General features: G+C 35.5%; 1 protein-coding gene across 1 annotated transcript in view; it reads left to right on the plus strand.

Moving 5' to 3' along the window:
- Nucleotides 1-319: 319 nt before the first annotated feature.
- Nucleotides 320-22802, plus strand: part of LOC125115401 (triadin-like) — a 124003-nt gene continuing 101520 nt past the window's right edge. Inside the window, exon 1 of the mRNA XM_047759389.1 lies at nucleotides 320-673. Within this exon, the coding sequence (XP_047615345.1) occupies nucleotides 652-673 (22 nt within the window). The 5' untranslated portion in view covers nucleotides 320-651. The remainder of the gene's footprint in view (nucleotides 674-22802) is intronic.

The raw sequence follows: 22802 nt of genomic DNA on the forward strand, positions 1-22802 counted from the left end.
AAAATGACAAGACTACCCTCCCCCTTGCCTCTGGTAGACATTACAGGACCCTCCCCACACCAAATAAGGGGAAGAGGAATGTTCTGAGCATTAAGGGCACTAAGAATAAATCTGAGCTATCATGGATAAGATTACTTCCAACTCTTTATTTCATGTTTTCTGACATAGACCCCAAGGTCTGTAATTATCTTAGGGAAACTGCGGGGGCTTAGACAGTGCTTTTTAGTTTCTTTGCCTTTTTTTTTTTTTTTTTTGGCTTATCTCTGCTTGGGGCTGAAGAGCTTGTGTGTGTGTGTGTGTGTGTGTGTGTGTGTGTGTGTGTGTGTTCCTGTTCCTGTAGTATGCCAAAAAGAAAAAAAGTGCTGAAGAGTCCTAGGGAGATGAGGCTATTTTTGTTCGAAGCTGATACTTCTGCCTGAGCCACAAGTGCTGCTTGGAAAGGGCTCAGGTTGTTTCCGGGGGGAGAACTCTGCAGAGAAGAGACAAAGTTCAACAGGACAACAAAGGAGCAGCAGAAACAGCCAGGAAAACGAAGAGCCCTCACCTTTTCACACTGAGCCCCCTATCAGAGTTCTCGAATTCTAAAGTATTCTGCAAAGTGCCACTTGACCGGAACTTTTCGCCTGCCTTTTCTTTTCTCCAACCACCACCATGACTGAGATCACGGCTGAAGGTATTGCTAGCATTTTCCAATAGCATCAATTAGGGAAAAAAAAAAAAAAAAGAAAGTGGCAGTTGCATAGATGGTCAGTGTGTCCCCTTAAAATGTTGCTTTTAGGTAATTATCTTGATCAGTGATTCTATAGAGGATCAGAGAAGTGGATTTGGGAATGAGAGGCTGGCAGATCTGTGTGCTGGGGAGTGAAAAGAGGTTTCTCTGAAATTTTGCATGTAGAAACTGTTCTTGGTGATGCCAAAGGCCCCCACTAGTTAACAGTTGTCACCCACACCTCTATAAATAGCTATGGTCATGTAATGTTAGGGCTGATATCTTACCTAACAAAAATTATAAGGCTGGCATGCAAGGCTGGAGATCATGATGAACTTAAAATGTTGCATTTAATGTTTAAACTCAGAGAAATGATTTTGAGCATTTTTGCTGTATGTTTAAAATTGGATATCTTAGATTTGTTTTTCCTTTTGAGTTAACTCTAGTATATAAATAAGCACACACATATATAAGACTTATATACCTGCAAAATTTGTGTATACATTGATGGGTATTCAGAGACAAGGTTTGAAATTGCACAAAATCGCTATAATTCAGTATGATTTTCAAAATAAAAGAAGCATTGATTCTGATTCTCTTCATATATTCATGCCTTTTTCACCTCTACATAATGAATTCTATCTTTATATTTAAACTAAATATTTTCTATTTTAATGCTTATTCTGAAAAGGTATATGCCACAACTTAAAACATTATTAGTGTTTGATGATGATAGCAATCATTTCCCCCAAACGTAATATATACAAAACATATGTACATATATTATTATAGGTATATTTTTGTTTGAATAAAAGGATTCGTTAAAACAACTACTATGCTGTGAATAGAGACACACCAATTCTAGTTGGGGTAAAAATTTGAGAGGTGGATCTAAAATTTGCTTCTGACAGCTGTAAGTAAATCAGACAGGTGGTGCTCTCCATAGCTTCCAAGTCTAGTGCTGAGCTGGTTTGTTTTCAATCGGACAACTGAAAAAGAGAATGTGTGGTTTTGGCTCTTTGGGTAGACATTAGTAGGCATATAAGCTTACAATGATTTCAGAGTTTAAGATTTTCAGACAATATCTATAAGAAGAATTGTCTTTCTTGCATCTTCCACTAAGAAATTTATTCTAGCACTCCAAATTAATAATAATAATTACTGAGAGATTTCTCTGTATCAGCTATTTTTCTCAGGAATTTGTTTACTTATTTAAACCTCAGACAATTCAATTAAATTATTATATAATTACCTCCATTTTGTAGAAATAGAAACTGGAAATCAGATGTTTGGAGACTTGCTCAAAACCATAGCATTGCCAAGATTAGAAGCCAGTTCCCTTAAATCTAATTCATGTGCGTGTGTGTGTTTTCTTTTCTGTAAGAGGATATCAGGTTTACTCTTTACCAATTTTAGTTCAGAATTTGCTAACTAAATATAAATAGCATTTTTTTCCTGTTCCTCAGATATTCTGTGTCATGTGGCTTTTAGTTTATCTTAAATGAGCTATCTATAAAAATGTCTTGCTTATCCCTACACAAGTTATTAAGATACTTACAAAGATGTTTCTCTACCTCTGCACTGGTGGACTACCAACTGATTCTAGGTCACTTGGCCAAAACGTTTTTCACTTGCCTGTGGATTATGCTCTGTAGACCTTTGCCTTGATTCATAAAACTTTTATAGGAAAGTTACTGATTATGTAATAGAACTTTTGTTTCTGTTAGTCTCACCATGGAGAATTTAAAGGTTCTTGGAAGACCTCTTGGACTTACCCATTTAAAAAAAAATTATTGAAACAGTAACACATTTAAGATGTGAAAGAAAACACTATATAGTTCCTAAGTGATGGGCATTTCCTACTCCCAGCCTTAACAGTTCATGGGATCTATGTCATTTGAACATCACATCATTATGTAGTTTCTTCCTTTCCTGGAATGCTTTATTAATCATATTTATCAAATGAAAATTAGCCTGACAACTTGGATGAGCTTTTTTTTTTTTTGTCTTATTGCCTTTTCTAGGGCCGCTCCGGTGGCATATGGAGGTTCCCAGGCTAGGGGTCTAATCAGAGCTACAGCTGCCAGCCTACACCAGAGCCATAGCAACGTGGGATCCAAGCCGCGTCTGCGACCTACACCACAGCTCACGGCAACTCAGGATCCTTAACCCACAGAGCAAGGGCAGGGATCGAACCCGCAACCTCACGGTTCTTAGTTGGATTCATTAACCACTGCACCAGGACGGGAACTCCTAGATGAGCTTTTAAGATTAGAACCACAGTCATTCTCTACAGCTATCCAAAGTTTCTTGCATGCTGCTCTGCTATATACTTTTCATTTTGTCTTCATGATTCTCAGTTTTTGTGCTACAATAGCCTTCTTTCAGTCTTTTCTAAGAGGTGTACTTTTGTGCAGGGCCTTAGTACAAGTTGTTCCAACAATCTGGAATATTCTTTCCATTTGTTTGTTAGATTTCTTTTGCAACAACTTTTGGACACATTATTGAAATGTAAGCACTGCATCAGTAGCCGTATGCCATGTACTAATTACTCTTTTAATCCCCTGATCATAAAGCAAGCAAACACCTGTATCACTTAAGTCAGAGGTGGAGTAGTCCTCTTAGAAAGCTCAAGTCCACTATCCTCATCTCATTTTTTTTTTTTTATAAAACTGAAGGTCATGGAGATTATATGACACTCTTGTGGTCGCTGATAATTGGAAGCAGTCTGAGGATAGAGTTCATGTTTCTTTTGCTTATTTAGTTATAATGCTTGGGCTATCTATAAATCTTACTGAATTCTTCACATAGATTTCCACTGCATCTTCCAAGGTGGATTGCTTCATCTGACAGAAGAAAGGAAGCAATGCTAGATATGGAATTGTGTTTCAGGTACAGACCATCAGATGAGCTAAAACTAGAACAAAGTTGAACCCCAAAGGACTTTAGGGAAATAATGTCTTTGAATCTGGCTATGATAAATGATAAAGGTAATTATAATGATAAGAACTCACATTTACTCAGAAGACATTATATGTCAGATGTTAAGCTTGTAACATTTTAATCCTCAGGATAGTAAAATGAGATACTTTTATTATTGCTAGTTATAGAATAAGAAGCCAAGGTTTAGAGAGGTTAGAAATTTGCCTGAATTCATACAGATGTATATAGTGTAGCTGGGATTCACATCCAGCTCTCTGACTTCAGAGTCATGTGGAAAACATCCTTTTGTTTTGTGAGACTAATACTTAGCCTGGTGTTAATTAGGAGGTGGAGAGGGACCTGTACCAGACCCTTGTTCTGATTTGGCCCCTCCTACATTGCATAGGTTAGATAAGGCCCCAGACTGGATCCAACTCAAACAGTGCTAAGGTTCAGAATTACAAATAGCCTTCTACCTTCTTTTCGGAGGCCCAGTTATTCCCAGAAGAGTGCCAAAGTTAGCTCCCCCTTCTGAAGTTCACATGACTTTCAGCTACCAATTTCAACTTCTATTTGACAGCATATATCATTAAGTAAAAATTCCTTTTGATTACTTTTGATAACAGTAAAGTTCAGTTAATTCTTAATAACTGTTGAAATGATGGAGACTTATTTAAAAGTTGGTAAAATATGTAATGTTTTCAAAAATCACCAATTAACTAATGCACAGTCTTAATTATGCTTTATAATGGCATTTATATAATCATGTTCTCTGGGTCCAAATACCTACAAAATATAAGAAAATACAAATTTTTATGCAATAGATTCAAGGTGGTAGAGATCCTATATACATTGAAATTAGCATTTACTAGAACAACTTAGTTAAAAGAAATTCTCTTTTTTCCAAGTTAAAGGAGATATATCAAACTCTAAACTTCTAAACTGTTATATAACTTCAGGGTTCAGAAGGGTTATTGTACTCTGTATGAAATTCTTTACTATTAGTTGAACTGTTTTACTGCTTTTGTAACCTATGATAGGATTTAATATTCAAAATTTAGGACAAAAATGGTCATTTATTTTATGTACTGCACTACTTTGACAGGTTACAGAACAAGAGCACCCATTGTTGCTTTCAAGAAAAAAGTGTTTTTAAATTCACAGCAAGAATGTTTAACAACTACACACATGTTCTATCACCTAGAGTAACAAATGGTGAAATCAGGTCAAGGAGAAGATCTAACCTACATTTCTGTGTTTATCTTGCCAAAATGAGGAGTGGCTACTCTGGCTAAATGGAGATGACTTGGGGGTGAGAAAGGGGGAAGAGGATGAAGTACTAGGTTCAAAGCTTAATCACTGCCAGGTTATGTTCTCCTGATCAAGAGAAGCAAAGGACCATATATAGAATATCATTTTTAGCTGTAGGAACACATTTCAAAATTGATATTTACAGGTCGTAAGGAGGAGGGACATGATGGTAAAAGGCACAAAGAAATGAAAAGACTTGTGCTCAGGTCCTTCAATTGTAGACTTGATGTTTTCATTATGTAGCACTAGAAGGCAATGCAAAGACCCGTGAATGAAAGTCTGAATGGCACATAAAGGCAAACTGTTGGTGAAATATAAGGCAAAATCTAACCAACCATAAAAATGATATCTAGAACTGACTCTCTGACTTAAAAACAAAACAGGGGAAAACACAAAGAAAAATGGAAAGAAAAGAAAAGCAATTTAGGAAAAATAACACAGCCTTGAGTTTTTAAGAAATAGAAGGATAAGGAATATGTTACAAACTATACCATATTATGCAGTCAGCAAAATTCAGGCTATGAGAACCCTCTATAGCACAAACAACCCAGTTCCTTCAAGGAAGTATCTAGGAACATAAAGAGTTGCCAAGGAAGCCTATGGATTAAAAGACATGTAAAAGTAGGGCAACCGTCACAATATGTAGAATTGTTAGATCCTGATTCAAACTTAAAAAAAAACCTATGAAATAATTGGAAATTTGGTAGACTAGATATTAGATGATATTAATGAATTATCATATTTATGTTGGAATAATAATATATATTTTTTTGTCTTTGTCTTTTGTCATTTCTTGGGCCGCTCCTGCGGCATATGGAGGTTCCCAGGCTAGGGGTCTAATCAGAGCTACAGCTGCCAGCCTACGCCTGAGCCACAGCAACTCGGGATCCGAGCCACGACTGCTACCTACACCAGAGCTCACGGCAACTCAGGATCCTTAACCCACTGAGCAAGGGCAGGGATCGAACCCACAACCTCATGGTTCCTAGTCGGATTCGTTAACCACTGCACAATGACGGGAACTCCTTTTTTTTTTTTTTTGGAATAATAATATTGCAGCTATGTTTTAGAAGGTATTTGGAGATACAAATACTCAAATATGAGATAATACAATGTTTGAAATTTGCTTCTACATACTATGCCAAAGAAGAAAGTGAATGGAGGCATAGGTGGGGTAGTATTGGCCATGAATTGATTACATTGGAACTAATAATGGGTGCATGGGGTTTCATTATAATATTCTGTCTACTTTTGTGAATACTCAAGCTTTTACATAATAAAGAATTAGAAAAAAAAGGACAGAGCTGATGTTTTCAGTAAAGTGACTAAAGAAAAAAATTTATAATAATATATAAGGTCAGTGACTCTACTGGCCGCCAGATTTATCTGTAAGTGCAAATTCCTCCCTAATTGAACAGTCTTTAGTTATTTAAATGGAAACCAAAAATGCTTGTATTAGACAGAGGGGTCCAAAAATCTGCTTTACATTTGTAGCAACAGACCAGGAAATAATGATTTTCAAATATGTTCATTATAATTTGGGACTCTAAGGCTTAGTTTCATAACACTTCTCAAAATTGTTAGTGGCATTAGAGACATTAATTAGCAACAGATCATTTTTGACTTGGTCCATATAAAAATCTGAGAAGAAATTAAAAGCCTAAGGAGTCAATATAACGCAATAAAAAATAGTCCTAAAAATGCTAATGTGAGGAACATCATGTTTACTCTCAGAATATTGAGTGCCAAAGTCGTGCATGAATATGTATTTTCAACATCACAAATTATGGGAGTTCCCTACGTGGCTCAGCAAAAGCGAATCTAACTAGCATCCATGAGGATGCAGATTTGATCCCTGGCCTCACTCAATGAGTTTAGGATCTGGTGTTTCTGTGAGCTGTGGTGTAGGTCGCAGATGCGGCTCAATTCTGAGTTGCCGTGGCTGTGGTGTAAGCTGGCAGCTGTAGCTCTGATTTGACCCCTGGCCTGGGAACCTCCATGTGCTGTGGGTGTGGCCCTAAAAGAAAAAAAAATCACAAATTCTGAAAAGCTGAAAGGCAGATATCACATAAACTTGATCAATCAGAGTTTAAACATCTCCATCTTCTTTACTGCTCAAGTTGAATTTAGAAAAGAGAAGAAAAAGCAGAGTGTGAAAACCAGTACCTTATATATAATTCCTTAAAAATCAGAGAGAAAATGTAGTGCAGAGCTCAGGGAAAGTAACTTAAAATAACTAAAGGTAGTATGATGAGTAGGAAGTGTATGGAGTTTCAAGTCAGAAACCTGATTTAAGCACTAGCTCCACTACTTAACCATAGGTGGCCTGGGAGGACAAGGGTGGGGCTATAAATTCATTAGCCTTTGTTAATTGTGAATAATATGGTCAGAGGAATTTTCCAACTTTTTATAAGATCGTGCTAATTATTAGCAAATTATACTTTTTTTTTTAGTTCACAGCATTCATGATGTGAAATCTGCAAAATTAGTAGTGAAAATGCATAGAAAATACATCTTTGTAGTGTCAGCCTTAGTTAGGGTTCACTAAGAAGCTTTTCCTTGTAGCTTTTGTTATTATTTGTAATACTGACTCCTTCCCCCCACTCTAACTCCTAAGCACACTGTACCCACAGAAAATATTGTGTTTGTTGGCTTAAATACTTCTTAATTCTTTCCTATTTATTTTGGTCACCACTGTGACTATAATTTAAAAAGCATGCTACTTTCACAATACAAAAATGAATTGAGGCTATTCCAGCTGTTATTCTAAAGGCTTAGGAATCCTTAGAGACTTAAAGCCTCTAATGCTGTTTGCATTAATTTTTAATCAGTTAACAATATTTAATATGAGAGAAACCTAAAATGGTACAACTAAGCAATTTTAAAATCATCTATGTTGACCTTTGGGTTGAATATATCAATCTGAAAGAGAATGCATAGATGGTTTAGATTTTTCAGCTAAGCTTTTAGTTTTACAGTTACAGAGTTTAAAACATTATTATTCTCTTTTCTTCCTTCAACTAAAAAGAAATCCCTTTGGGACATCCTTAATATATTTAAACTGCATATTATCTAAAGCAACACCTTTAAAAAGAGCAAATTAGGAAAAAAAACTTCATCTGTTAACTATTCATTAACATCATACAATAATTCCAGGTTTATAGAATTTAGTTTCTATTTAACTTAAAGTTCTAGGAAGATCTGTCAAAGTGAGGTGTTTTTTTTTTTTTTCCCTCTCCCTATTTCCCATTTTCTCTGAATAATATGAGTACCATGCACAATTTCTTATAGGAATTGCTTATTTGAATGCCACATAAACATGTGTTGCCCCAAGTAAGGGTTATACAGAGATAGATGAATGTCCTGGTCCAAAAAGATAGTATTTTCCATCTTCAAAGGAAGTTAAGAAGAATATCCTTGGCAAATCTGTAATGAATAAAGTCCTGCTTCTCTCTGTACAAGTTATGCTCTCTAAACATCAAACATCTCCCCATCTCCGTGCCCGAAGTCAAGCTGTCAAAGGCGCATGGAATTTATGATTTTGAGAATCTTTGGTATGTAAATGATCTATTTCCCCATAAACCACAGAGTCTGGCTTACTTATGAAATACTTAAATATTACATTTAAATATATATTGTTGAGATATTTTCTGACATAGTTTCTATGGTAGGGGCTGGGGTATGTGGTCTTTCCTTAAATGTTAGAGGTATGGGAGTTCCCATTGTGGCTCAGTGGTAACGAATCAACTAGTATCCATGAGGATGTGGGTTGATCACTGGCCTCACTCAGTGGGTTAAGGATCTGGCATTGCAGTGAGCTGTGGTGTAGGCTGGCAGCTGCATCTCTGATTTGACGCCTAGCCTGGGAACTTCCATATGCAGTGGATGCGGCCCTAAAAAGAAGGAGGAAAAATAAAAGAAAAAAAATGTTAAAGATACAATCTCTTAACCTAGAAGAACAAAGATAATTATTGTTCAGCAACCTGCCTTTTATAGGGGAAACTTGGTTTTATTCAGACAGTATGAGGCTAGAACTCACTGTGGTAGACTGTTTTTATACTTGCTACTCATTTGTTGCATCATTCTCCTCTCATGACACAGGTAACTGAAAAGTTGAGGAAATGTAAGAGCTTATAATATTTAAACCTTTGTTTTAAAAATGTTCAAGGGCATTGGTGAGCTTGTGGATGTGAAAGAATCAGTTTCCACTTATTTATACTACTTTCAAAATACATTTTTATTTATTTTATTTTTTTATTTTATTTTATTTTATCAAAATGCATTTTTAGAAAGGATTCCCTGGAAAATTTATTGTGGCCATTTAAAATAAAATCATCATGTGATTAAGATAATTTTCTGTCTGTGGTAGACATTTGATACAATGTCAAGACAAAAATGGTAAATATAAAGTGACACTCTGACATTTGGTACTAGAGCTATTATTTTTGTCTGTTGTTATTCTTATTTAACCTATGTATAATTGCCTGGAGGAAAAAGAGTGTACTATAAAATCTGTACCTTCCCATAGTATGGTAGGACACTAAGCTTGTGAATTTAAATCTGTAGATGTGTTAGGTATTGTATGTAAAGAAAAGTAAACAAACAAAATACATTCATTTGAAATAAAACAAAAATTTAGACTCTGTGGTATTAATTACCAACCTATAAGTAGATTTATGAAGCAGCAGTAGGTCATGCCAAAGGTTCTCGGTTGTCGTTGATATTTTAGCACCTATTACATATCAGGCTGAATGCCAGACAGTGGGGGCATGCAGAAGAATAATACAAGCTCCCTGACTCTAATAGAGTAGATTAAAAAAACATTCAGGAAAGAAAAAAAAATGGTCATGAGAATGAAGACTGGACAAATTTAAAAACATGACTTTAGTTTGGATTTCTGAATGATGAGTGTTTGATTTACTTGAATCAAGTCATGTTATTGTCCATATATCTTATAATTGGTGAGCACACTTGAAACTTGCTGAAAATAACTTTAGAACAATAGAAAGTGTCCTCTCTTGACTCTGATCATTTGTAGTGCACATGCCATTGTTGGGCAGGTGAAATGGCTGGCCAGGGGTAAGGAGATCAAGAGTAAATTAATCAGTAGAGATGAAGAGAAAAGGAATGAATAGTAGGAGAGAATTAGTGGTCTGTGGGATGAAGCCTTAGGATGACCAAGGTACAGAGTTGCCTGCTAAGAAATTTGGTTAAAAAATTCTCTACTTTTGTTAAGGTACCCTAATGCTATAATATTGAAAAGGTTGGATGGCTCACGTGCCTGACTTATTTTCAACTAGCTTTTTGTTGTTGTTGTGATGATTCCCAGTTTTCCCCTCCCATTTAAGTGTTCTCCCACTGATCGTATTTCCATTGCTGCTTTTGATCATCAAATACTCTATCTTGAGCTTAGTTTGTACTTATGGAGCACTATTTCCAGTTCATTAAGAAATAATTAGATAATACTAACTGTGAGACAGGCACTCACTAAATAGGTTTCTTCAGGTTAATAATGAGAAGTCAGCTGTTAAGAATTAGTTCTATGGTCAGTGTTGTAGGTACTATGAGAACTAGTGTTATTAGGCCAGTGGTTTTGTCACGATGTCATAAAGTCAGTGAATTAAACACTGAAGCAATGTGAGGGAGTTTTAAATATGATAAGGAAAGGCCTTTATCAAGAAAAAGATGAAGAGACATGTTCCTTAGTGCAAGGTTTGGAAGATGTGACAAGGAATCTTTAATTTAGATGTGACTAGATTAAAACAGGAAGTTACCAGAACTCTCTAGAGACTTTGTTTGTAGTGACGATGAGAGTTATATCAGAAATGGTAGTTTTGAAAGTTAACAGAATATTTTGGCTATCTCTTGAATTAAGTAGGCAGGTTTAGCTATTCAGTTTCTGTCCAGTCTCTGGATTTGGGATGTTGTGTAGGTCTTGGCTAGAATGACTCTATCATGGGTCCCTATCTTTGACTGACAGGCTCTTAGTACCCAGGTGTTTTGTAACAGGATATCTTAGTCCCATCACTGTCATTCACCTGTAGATGCAGAGAGACCAAACTTCTGATATCCTGAAATGTATTCATTTACTTAATAAGTACGTACTTGCACATACTTGAGGTATTTGCTTTTGCCAATAACTTTGTTAGGTCTGAGGATGAAATGTTAATATATTTAAGCCTGACCCTCAAGAAAAGATGAAATATTTGTGTAAATAACTATATGAGACAAGGTTGACAGTTCTAAGTTGCCTAAATGAAGTATAGATAAAATTGTAAATATAAACATTTTGATACATTTTTTTGGTTTCTTTTCATTCAGATTTGAAGTAGACAACATTTGCATATATAAAACAATAAGAGATAAATTAATATATAACAAATAAACAAATCAGGGTTATGAACTATGATTTTCATGGAAATCTGAGAAGCAGGAGAATAGATGGGCTTGGTTGCCCAAGGACTATTAAAAAGGAGTAGAACTTAAAACTTAGAAGGATATTTCTGAATGAAAGGCAAGAACATTAAAGAGAAGCAAATAATTGAATTTTTTACTGACAGCCCTAGATCCAAGAAGTTCCAGGTTAATTTATTTAACAAACAATTTTTTGATATATTTTCATTAAATTACTATCTTGACCTCATGCTCTATGCCAGAGAATCAAAGCTGGAGAAGACAAGCTCTACTGGCATTTGGGGGCAGGAAAAGTCTTTCCCAGACATTGCAGGATAATTAGCGTATAATAGCATCCCTCACCATAATTTGCACAAACAATCTCAAACCTCTTCTTATAGAGATGCTAAACTACACCTCAGTTAACATCCAACTATAAACTAAGACAAAGGTGCTAAATGGTTGTGAAAGAGGTAGGATCAAAGTACTCAATTTATGAGAAACTCCTTGCTTAGTTATCTTCCAGTTTTATACAGAAGATTCTTTTTAGATCAATATCGGAGATTTGGATCGGTAGGCAGATTTTTTATTTAGTGTACTTTATTCAGTTACCAACTAAGAGTTATTATACTAAAGATAACCGTCTAGTTCAATGATTAGAAAGTTATTTGGGATAGAATAAAATCCTTACTGAAAATGAATTATGTTTGGTTGCCTTGATTTGCTATTTATAATTCTATGGTGGAAAAACAAAAACACGATAATTTTAAAGAAGCATAGGGCAAAGAGATTTGCAATCTAAAGGCAATAACAATTTCCCCTTGAGAAAAATCAGTGAAAGGTGATGGCTTATTTTCTTTGTCCTTGAGCTAATGAGTTGAGAAGTGACAGCATAATTTGAGGAGAGGCACAGGTGGAAGCAGCTCTGATGGGTAAACTGAAAGTCAGTACTTTGACTCATATAGTTTTACAGAAGCTAAATAATAAACTTGAGTGGGGATTACATTTCTTTACCTGATAGTCACCCTACATTACATTGTGGCGTGTTGAATTCTATAAGACCTCCAGTGCTTTTTAAATCCTGTGCTACACTACCAAAATGACAAATGTGTTTTCTGATCGTGTAGGAACTCCCTTAAAATTAAGAGGTTACGTAACACTGATCTAGAAACCAAAATGCGCAAGAACACTGTCTATTGGTGAATAAACGATTAGATAGCTGTGGCAATTTTTGAATAATCCTGTTCCGCTTGGTTTTCAAAAGACCAGCCATTCAGTGTTAAATGAAATAAAGTGAGTCATCACAGTTGTTTTTTTAATGTTTTCTTTAAAATTGTTTTATAAAACATAGACACTAAATTTGCATAAATCTTATATGTTTATAAAACATTTACTAAACATTACTGGAGCTGACATCCACAAAACCAACACCCAGAGCAGGAAACAATACTTCTATCAACTCTGAAGCATATTCCCATCTGCTGACTAATAGACTGACTCTCACTGGCTTTGCATCCCAGTCAAGACTTCTATTTCTCCAGCCCTTCTCCCACAAGGAAAAACTCTTCTGACTCTTGCAGTATTTTGCTTTATAGTTTTATAACTTCCACATCTATAAACAATACAGTTTAGTTCTGCCACATTTGTTACTTGCATAAATGAAACCACACAGCATGTATTATTATATGTCTTGCTGGGTTAATTCATCACTGTTTGTGTGACTCAACTGTTTTGTTGTATGTAACTGTTCTTTATGTTATTCCTTTTTCAGCGTGGTATTCCACTGTCTGAATGTCAGAAGTTATTTATCCATTGGAATTTTTTTAATTGGGGGCTATTATGAGCAATACTACTCTGATAATTTTTCTTCTTTTTAGTTTTGATAGTCTATGGTTCTACCTTAAATATCTATTTCATGGCATTGTGCTCTATAGTGAAAAGGGGCCTCAGGCATGAAAATGCCTTGTTCACTCATATTGGGTAGTATATATGTTATATATAAATTATCAAATTTACTCATTATATAATTGAAAAACATGGAGAAGTTTGGCCTCGGTGGCTGTCTACTGGAAATGCCCCAGCTTGTTTTTCAGAAGAAATTAACCTAGCTCCATGAGATACATATGTAAGATGCATATTTGGTGGAACAGACTAGAACAAATAGAACATGAGGACGTCTCAGACATAAAGAAGTAATCCGCCAGTGTATCTACAACTGTATAAGTAGCAAACAAAAATTTACATTTAGACCTCCATAACTGAGCATAAAAAATAGGCTATTTAACAAATACTTACTATCATGCCTTTTCATTATCAATCATTGTGCTTGGAGCTGGGCGGGTAATAGAAAAATAGTCCCTGTTTTCATAGAGTTTATGCTGATGTAGAAAACATCTATCTGATGACTAGGATGCTCATCCTTACCAGATTCTACATGTTGATCTCCTTGCTGGCACTGGGGAGTATGACCAGATTCTTACCGTCGGTCTCCTCTTCTCTAGGATTCCCAGTACTTCCTTCCTATTCAGTGGACACAAGCTTGAATTAGACTTTAATGGCATTTGTTAGAATATTGCTATTGTTCACATTCAGACAAAGACTTAAATTTCTAGTTCTACTCTTTGTGCTTTTATTTTTTTAATTTAAATTTTTTTTTTTTTGGTCTTTTTGTCTTTTAGGGCCGAACCCACGGCATATGGAGATTCCCAGGCTAGGGGTCAAATCGGAGTTGTAGCCTCTGGCCTATCCCAGAGCTACAGCAAGGTGGGATCTGAGCCACATCTGCAACCTACACCACAGCTCATGGCAACACCAGGTCCTTAACCCACTGAGCAAGGCCAGGGATTGAACCCACAACCTCACGAACACTAGTCGGGTTCGTTAAACACCGAGCCATGACGGGAATTCCTACTCTTTCTGCTTTTAGATTAGGACTTTAAAAGACTGCTTCAGAAATTTAATTTTATCCATTTCATGTTCATTGTATCAGGTGAAACCTTAAAAATGATCATATTTCCGGCTTAATGAAACTTAGATTTTATAGGTATAAAAAGCCAAACTCTGCCTCAGTGGTTGAGAAAAGAAGGATTAAGAGAGACTGTATGGCTTCCTAACTATTGCTGTATCACCTCTAAAAATGAAAGTGAGAGTAATAATTATAAAGTAATAATGACAATTCTGTCTGTGAAAAATTATGAAGGGTATGAGAGGTAATTATTCTCTGTTTTCAACTAAATTTTCAGGTTCAGTTTATTCAAATCACAATTTTAGAATGGTTATAAGCTTCATGGACATAACTTTGGAAAAATTCCAGATGAGTTGCAGTATCCTAAAGCAGTGGTTCTCAAAGTGTGGTCACTAGGCCAGTAGCATCAGCATCATCTAAGAACTCATTAGAAAAGCCTACCTTTCTAATTAGTTTACTAATTAGTATACCTCCCAGATTTTCTGAATCATAAACTCTGAGAGCAGGGCCTTTGCAATCTGTGTTCTAATAATCCTTTCAGATGATCCTGACACTTGCTAAAGCTTGAGAACTACTCTCCTAGTTAATCACATATAGACTTTTAAACAAGTTCCTCCCTCCTTCCGGTTATGTTACAAATAAATATCTAAATCATGTACATAGTATAGAGGCTTAAAATTAATACTCCATAGTTGAAGATTCTTTTATGATAAATTTATGTACATGTGCAATAATAAGATTCTTTTCATGGACTGTAGAAATCTGAAGAATGGAGATGGAGAAAAAAAAAAAAATTGAAGAAAGAGATACTTCCCTGGAAGAGAGTGAAGGTATATGGAAGTTGAGTTCAACATATGCATACTGAAAACTTACTAACTTTTTCTCAATCAGCTCTTCCTCTGGCCTTACAGAATTTTGTCTTTTTTCCATATGCTCCATCTCTAATCTTTGGATTCCTCATTTCTTCACTCCATCTTTTCCTCTTTATTTCCATTGTTCTTGCTTTAGTTTAAGCTTCCATCATTTCATACTTGGACCGCTATATGTGTCCTATTGTATTTTTCACAAGTAGCAACAGCAGTATTTCCCTCCTCACATACTTTTCTTATAATGCAAGCTTGGCCCTTTTTCTACTGAGAAGGAGTCTTCTTTTCCTTCTCTTGAACCTTAACAGGCTGTGTGACAGCCTTAACAAATAAATTACAATGAAAGTGATGCTATATGATTTCCAAAGATAGATCCTAAAAGTGCCAGGCATGTCCATCTTGCTTTCTTGGGATATTTACTTTTGAAATCATGTTATAAAAAGTTCAAGCACCCTAGGGAGAGGCCTATAGTAAAGGGAGCAAGGCAAGGCCCTTGATCAGTAAACCCAGCTGAGCTTCCAGATAGCAACCAGCACTAGCTCTCCAGTTAGTGAGCCATCTTCATAATGGATCCTCCAGTTTCCAGATGAGCCACCCTAGGTATATTTGTGAAACAGAGGCATGCTATATCTACTGAACCTTAATCAAATTGAAGATTTCTGAGCAAAATAAATAATTATAGTAGTTTTAGGCCTGTACTATTGGGATGTTTTAATACCCAGCAATGGAAAACTAATACACTATGTAAGCATCTACAACCTGATCTCTAATGTATGTTACATATAACTATCAAATTAAATCTAAAATAATATACTGCCTATTGAATAAGGATAACACATTCAGTGTACAGTTGCTTCAGCCAGATTCAACATGATATTGGCAATTGCGCAGTTGTTACACCTCTCCAGCTTTATTCATTTATCTATATGTTCATCCTTTATTCAGAAATATTTAAGGAGTCAACTATTATAATAATATGTTCTAGTTACTGGAGCTATATGCTCATGGAAAAAAGGAAGAAAAAGAATGAGAAGGAGGAAAAGGAGAAAAACTTTCTGTTGTTAATAGACTCACTGAAGCAGATTCTCAGTTATTATTGCATTTGGAGATTTGCAAATGGGAGTGGGCATTTTTTGGTTAGTGTGCCTAAAAGACATTCTAATTGGGGGCCAGGGAATTTAAACAACTTTCAATGTTTAAGATCCACTTAAAATACTTTGCTTTATTGAGCAGGCCTAAGCAATACTTTTGTATAAAGAAGTGTGCATAAAATGTCTATTGATAAAGAATAGAGAGAATATTAGTTATGGTTTATAAAATAATGATCCTCAAAGATATCCATGCCCCAGTCTCTAGAACCTGTGAACATGTTATTTCACTTGGTAAAAGGGAATTTGTAAGTGTGATTACATTAGGGACCCAGAGATGAAGATATTTTCCTGTATTATCTGGGTTGGCCTAATCTAATCATATGAGTCCTTAAAAGTAGAGAATCTTGCTGCTCAGTGAGTTATGGATCTGGCATTGTCACTGCAGTGGCTTGGGTCGCTGCTGTGGTGTGGGTTTGATCCCTAGTCCAGCAACTCCCACATGCCATGGGTGCAGAAAGAAAATTAAAAATTAAAAAAAAAAAAAAAGTGGAGACCCTTTCCTGGTCTCCTGTGCTAATAGGACTTGATGAGCTGCTATTGCTTTCCAGATGGAAGAAGAGGTCATGAACCAAGGAGTGGGGGAACCTGTAGAAGCCAGAAGGGCAAGGAGACGAATCCTTCCCTAGATCCTTCAGAAAGGAATGTAGCCCAGCAGACACCTGGATTTTAGCCTTTGAAGACTCATGATGGACTGCTGAGCCACAGAACCTTAAGATAATAAATTTGTGTTATTTTAAGCCACTGAGTTTGTGGTAATTTATTATGGCAGCAGTAGAAACCTAATATTCCAGTGTTTATCTGATTACTTTAACTCTCTTATGCACTGAGAAAAATTTTCAGAGGGCACATATAAAATTGATATAGAATAACTACAAATGTTTTCCACCAAAAATTTTTATAAAAGTCACTTTTTAAGTTTTAAATAGGTCTCCCTTTTGTATAAGAAACCTGAGGCTCAAAAGGAGCCCTCTTTTCAAGGTACAGAGCTCATTATTGGGTAATTAATAATAGATTAATGACTAACTGGGTTATTCTTTCTGTAGAAATATATCCTGACTTTCCTTCCAATAAATGGAGTTTTCTAGTAAGTAGTATTTCCCCTCTAGTAATCAGCAAATTTAGAGGGGCACTTCATTTTCCTTCATATTTTTCAGAAATGGGCAATTGAAAATCTTAGGAAATAGGGTTATAATTTGTGCAATATTTATTTCTTCTTAATATCTCTATAATTAGTTTTCTTCCATTCAATTCTATGACCATTTCTGAAACCTGAACTGTGATTTGTTCTATAATAGATAGCATTTGCATATCTGTATATATAGTGGGCTACACATAGTATGTAATACCTATTGTCTACAACGCCTTGAAAATCATAAAGTGAATTTCTTTAAAAAGTTCTCTTTGTTCTTAAACGAGGACATTTTGCCCTTCTTGGGAATGGGTATCCTTCACCTTTTCAGGTTTGCACTCACCAGGAAGCTATGTACATTTTCTGCTGGAATAGGATTTCTGCCTATTAATAGAAAGCTGACACTGCTACAGTTAAAAAAAATCAGGTCAGAGATTAATTTCATGGAAACCACAGTCATGTCAGCTAAACATGATCTGTTTGAGGTAGGTAAAAGATGTGGGTTCACTCTGCTTGCAATTCAAACTAAAATAAATATGTCTTCCATTTCTATGTGGATTTTGAAACTTTCCTTCTTTCAAGACTTCTGAAGTATCCTTTCATAAATTCTGCAGGTTTTAAGCTACTGATGCAATTTTTGTGCTTCAACATCTTTTAAATATAACCCATTAAAGAAAAAAGGAAATCAGATAGTGGGATTGAAGAAGATATGGCAAGTGATGTTACTTAAAATTGTTGAAGTAAAAGGCATTCCTGTTGTGGTTCAGTGGTAACAAACCTGACTAGTATTCGTGAGGATGCAAGTTTGATCCCTGGCCCCATCAAGTGGATTAAGGTCTGGCATTGCTGTGAGCTGTGGCGTAGGTCACCGACACGACTTGGATCCCGTGTTGCTGCGGCTGTGGTGTAGGCCAGGAGCTGTAGCTCTGATTTGACCCCTAGCCTGGAAACTTTCCATATTCCCCAAGTGCAGCACTTAAAAAAAAAAAATCGTTGAAGTAATGAAAGTTAGAATAGTAAAACCTAGAATTAAGTAAACATAAAGTTACATTTTCAGGAAACAGTTTCCTTAGTTTGATCTGAAAACATTGAATGTCCATTAAAGGGCAGAATGCTGGTAGACGTATCTTTGTTGATGAATATTAAAGGACAGTTTTTAGAAAGGAAAGAAAATAATCACAGCAGAATTTTGAGTGCTAAGAAACCCTATATACATTTTATTGTATAAATGCATGGGAGTAAATATGAAGCGTACATGCATTTATCTTGTGATGCATAGAATAAAATATAAATTTAAAGTTTTAATTTTGATAGTTCATAGACCATAAGACACTGTGCACAAAGCACTAAGAGAAAATATTTGGTAAATATATCACAAAAAGTTATACTTTTGTTATAGAGAGATATTCTTTGATAAATGTATTTAAAACATTTATATATGACTGGGCCATTTGCTCTGGAACAGAAATTAGCTCAAGATTATAAATCAATTATATTAAAAAAGAATGTAAAGAAAAACATTTATGTAAATATAGTGGCCCAAGGTCAGCAACATGTAGTAATATTTTTACTTCAGAGTTATTTTGTAAATATACCTTATTTTTCTAAATTTTTCATTTGTCTTTGAATTAATTTTTAAAACAGTCAATTTGAGATTACTGAAAAAAATATACTGCCAAGTATCATCCCATAGTGATATTCTTATGTTCTTTGAATGGTATAGAGTTTGAAGCTGGAAGTGATTTGTACATACCTAAGGCAGTGCCTCTTGATCTTTGATGTGGGTATAAATCACTTGAAGGTTTTGTTAAAAGGCTTAGTTGGGCTGGGATGAGGCTGACTTAGTAGGGCTGGGGTGAGGCCCAAGATTCTACACTTCTACTGCGCTCCAGGTGATGAGGATGCTGCTGGACCATGGACCTCGCTTTGCATAATATTGAGTATTTTAAGGGATGATTAGAGAAAAACTCTGCTTTTGGTTTTAGTATCTAAATTTTAGTTGAGCAAACCAATAAATGTTTTGTAAGGTAGGACCAAAAGGAGGAAGAATTTTGTTTGTTTGTTTTTTTGGCTGCATTCACAACCTGTGGAAGTTCCCAGGCCAGGGGTCAAACTCACATGACAGCAGCCACCTGAGCCACAGCAGTGACAATGACAGATCTTTAACCCACTGTAGGACAAGAGAATTTCTTAAATGAGTCTGTAAGAAGACAAGTTCATGTTGTTGGGTTACTTGTGTGCCATCCAACTTATATTTATTATCTGTACATGGTGCCAAATAGCTTCAATCCTGACAAATCTTATAATTTTTCACCTTTTAATGATATTTCTATGTTTATGAAGACTTAGATTTTACAAAGGGATACAAATTGCATGGGCTTTTATTTAGATACATTTTAACACTTAAAAGTTAATAATAATAATTATTATTTTGTCTTTTTGCTCTCTCTCTCTCTCTCTCTCTCTCTCTCTCTCTCTCTCTGTCTTTGTCTTTTTGCCATTTATTGGGTCCTTCTCGCGGCATATGGAGGTTCCCAGGCTAGGGGTGGTATAATTGGAGCTGTAGCCGCCAGCCTACGCCAGAGCCACAGCAACACGGGATCCGAGCTGCGTCTGCGACCTATACCACAGCTCGCAGCAATGGTGGATCCTTAACCCATTGAGCAAGGCCGGGGATCGAACCCACAACCTCATGGTTCCTAGTTGGATTCCTTAACCACTGCACCACGATGGGAACTCCAAAAGTTAATAATTATTACTGATATATATTTATTGACTATCATTGGATATTTGGTTTTAAGTTTCACACTTTTAAAATGATTGGATGCATATCTCTTTATAATGCACTGTAAGCTATCTCTGCTTAACTTTAAGAGTTTCAATCAAACTGAGTAAATGAGGTTAAAATAATTGATTAATTAATAATGTTGATGACATTAATTGATTAGTGCTGGATTAGATTATATTTTCTCTTTAAGATGATAGGTTTTGAATTCCTTATAAAAATTAGGAAACATAAAACTTGCAAATATGTATGTAAATACATTTATTCATTAAACTTCCAGGAAATCTCTAAATTTATTTCAATTGGAACTAGAAATGATTTCTGGTATAAATATAGGTTGGAATTGTCTTCATGTAAATTCTAGGATCACTTGACTATCCCCAAATCATGAGTCTCTTTTCTAACACACATGTGTTGGCACCATATATGAGCCTTAGATTTGTTCAGTGTCTGATATTTTCTTATACCTTCATAAGTGAAGGATGATGCAGTTGCCTTTCATACTTACTTTAGGTCATTATTCACCAAGTGCACCACTTTTCCTGGTTTTTCCATACATCTAATTTTACCTTTATGCTGGATTCAGTTATTGATTTTACTTCTGTGATAAGACATAAATATCATAATGATAAAATAGAATTGTAAGAAAGCAGAGATGGAACAGGTTTCAAGGTCATTTCAAGCAATTTCATGTTAAAATATAAGAGTTATTCATGTTATAAAATCATGTGCTTGGAAACTACTTCTAGTCTTCCTTCTGTCCCTAAGTAGAAATATACTTATACTATAAGAAATGTCAAAGAAAATGAATACCTATCTTACGGTTAAATATTTCCATGCAAGATATTCAACATTTTCCTTAGAAAGCTATTTTTATAATAATACTTATGTCAAGATGTCCTCACCTCTACCTCTCCTGTTAAGATTTAACATGATTTCCTCTTCTATTGTTGAACTTGAAAATGGCAGGTCACCATTCTCTTTATAGTGACCTTTTGTCTTTTAGAATACTAATTTTACATTGTTCTCAGCCTTTTACTTAACAAGTTGAAAGAGCCAAGAAGAGAAAAAGATGTTTCTCTAGATACCCTACATTATTTTTCAGCCTTTTAGTCATATTAATTTCTAACCTGTAAGTTTCAAATAATAGTGTATTTTTGAGAAGGTGTATATGTGATATTTTGAACATTTATTTACAGATAAAGCAAAGGCACTGACATAAAAATAAGCCTCAAAACCAATCAGAAAGAATATCAGCCTTGATGCTGTATTTGTACCTATAAACTACCAACTCTCTGTATTGAGGATGGTTGATGAAAAATATATATGAGATCAGTCATGAATTTAAACTCTTGCCCTCCCTCATACTCACAATGTGATTCAATATGTTATCTTTTTGAAGTGCAGTTTTCTTATCTTCAACAGAAAAGTTATAATGACAGCTCATAGGGAGTATATAAGCATACCTCATTTCATTAAGCTTCACTTTATTGCCTTGACAAATTTGCATTTTTTACAAATTGAAGGTTTATAGCAACCCTGCATTGAGCAAGTCTGTCAGTGCCATTTTACTAACACCATTTGCTCATATCTTGTCTCTCTGTCATATTTTGGTAATTCTTGTAATATTTCATTATTATTATTTTGTTAGGGGGAATCTGTGATCGGTGATCTTTGATGTTGCTATTGTAATTGTTTGGGGGGTACCACAAATAGCACCCATTTATGACAGTGAACTTAATTGATAAATATGTGTATTTTCCATTGATCAGCCATTTCCCCATCTCTCTCCCTCTCCTCAGGCTTCCCTATTTCCTGAGATATACCAATATTGAAAGTATACCAATTAATGATGCCGCAGTGGCTTCTAAGTGTTCATGTGTAAGAAAGAGTTGCATGTCTCTCACTTTAAATCAAAAGCTACGTTCCTGTTCTGGCTCAGAGGAAACAAACCCAGCTAGTATCCATGACAATGCGGGCCCAACTCAGAGGGTTAAAAATCCTGCATAGTCCCGAGCTGTGGTGTAGGTTGCAGACATAACTCGAATCCTGAGTTGCTGTGGCTCTGGTGCAGGCTGGCAGCTGTAGCTCCAACTCGACCCCTATCCTGAAAACTTCCATATGCTGCAGGTGTGGCCCTAAAAAGCAAAATACATACATACATACATACAAAGCTAGAAATGATTAAGCTTAGTGAGGATGGCATATTGAAAGCCAAGACAGGTGGAAAGCTAGGTCTCTTGCACCAGCTAGACAAATTGTGAATGCAGAGGTAAAGTTCTTAAAGGAAATTAATTGTTACTCCAGTAAACACATGAATGATTGGAAAGTAAAACAGCCTTATTGTTGATATGGAGAAAGTTTTAGTGATCTAGATAGAAGATTGAACTGGCCACAACATTCCCTTAAGCCAAAGCCTAATCTAGAGAAAGACCCTAATTTTCTTCAATTCTGTGCAAGCTAAGAGAGGTGAAGAAGCTACAGGAGAAGTCTAAATCTAGCAGAAGTTATTCCTGAGGTTTAAGGAAAGAGCTGTCTCCATAACATAAAAGTGCAGGGTGAAAACCTTGC

Source organism: Phacochoerus africanus, chromosome 2 (assembly GCF_016906955.1).
Source record: "Phacochoerus africanus isolate WHEZ1 chromosome 2, ROS_Pafr_v1, whole genome shotgun sequence".
In the NCBI taxonomy this organism is placed as follows: domain Eukaryota; kingdom Metazoa; phylum Chordata; class Mammalia; order Artiodactyla; family Suidae; genus Phacochoerus; species Phacochoerus africanus.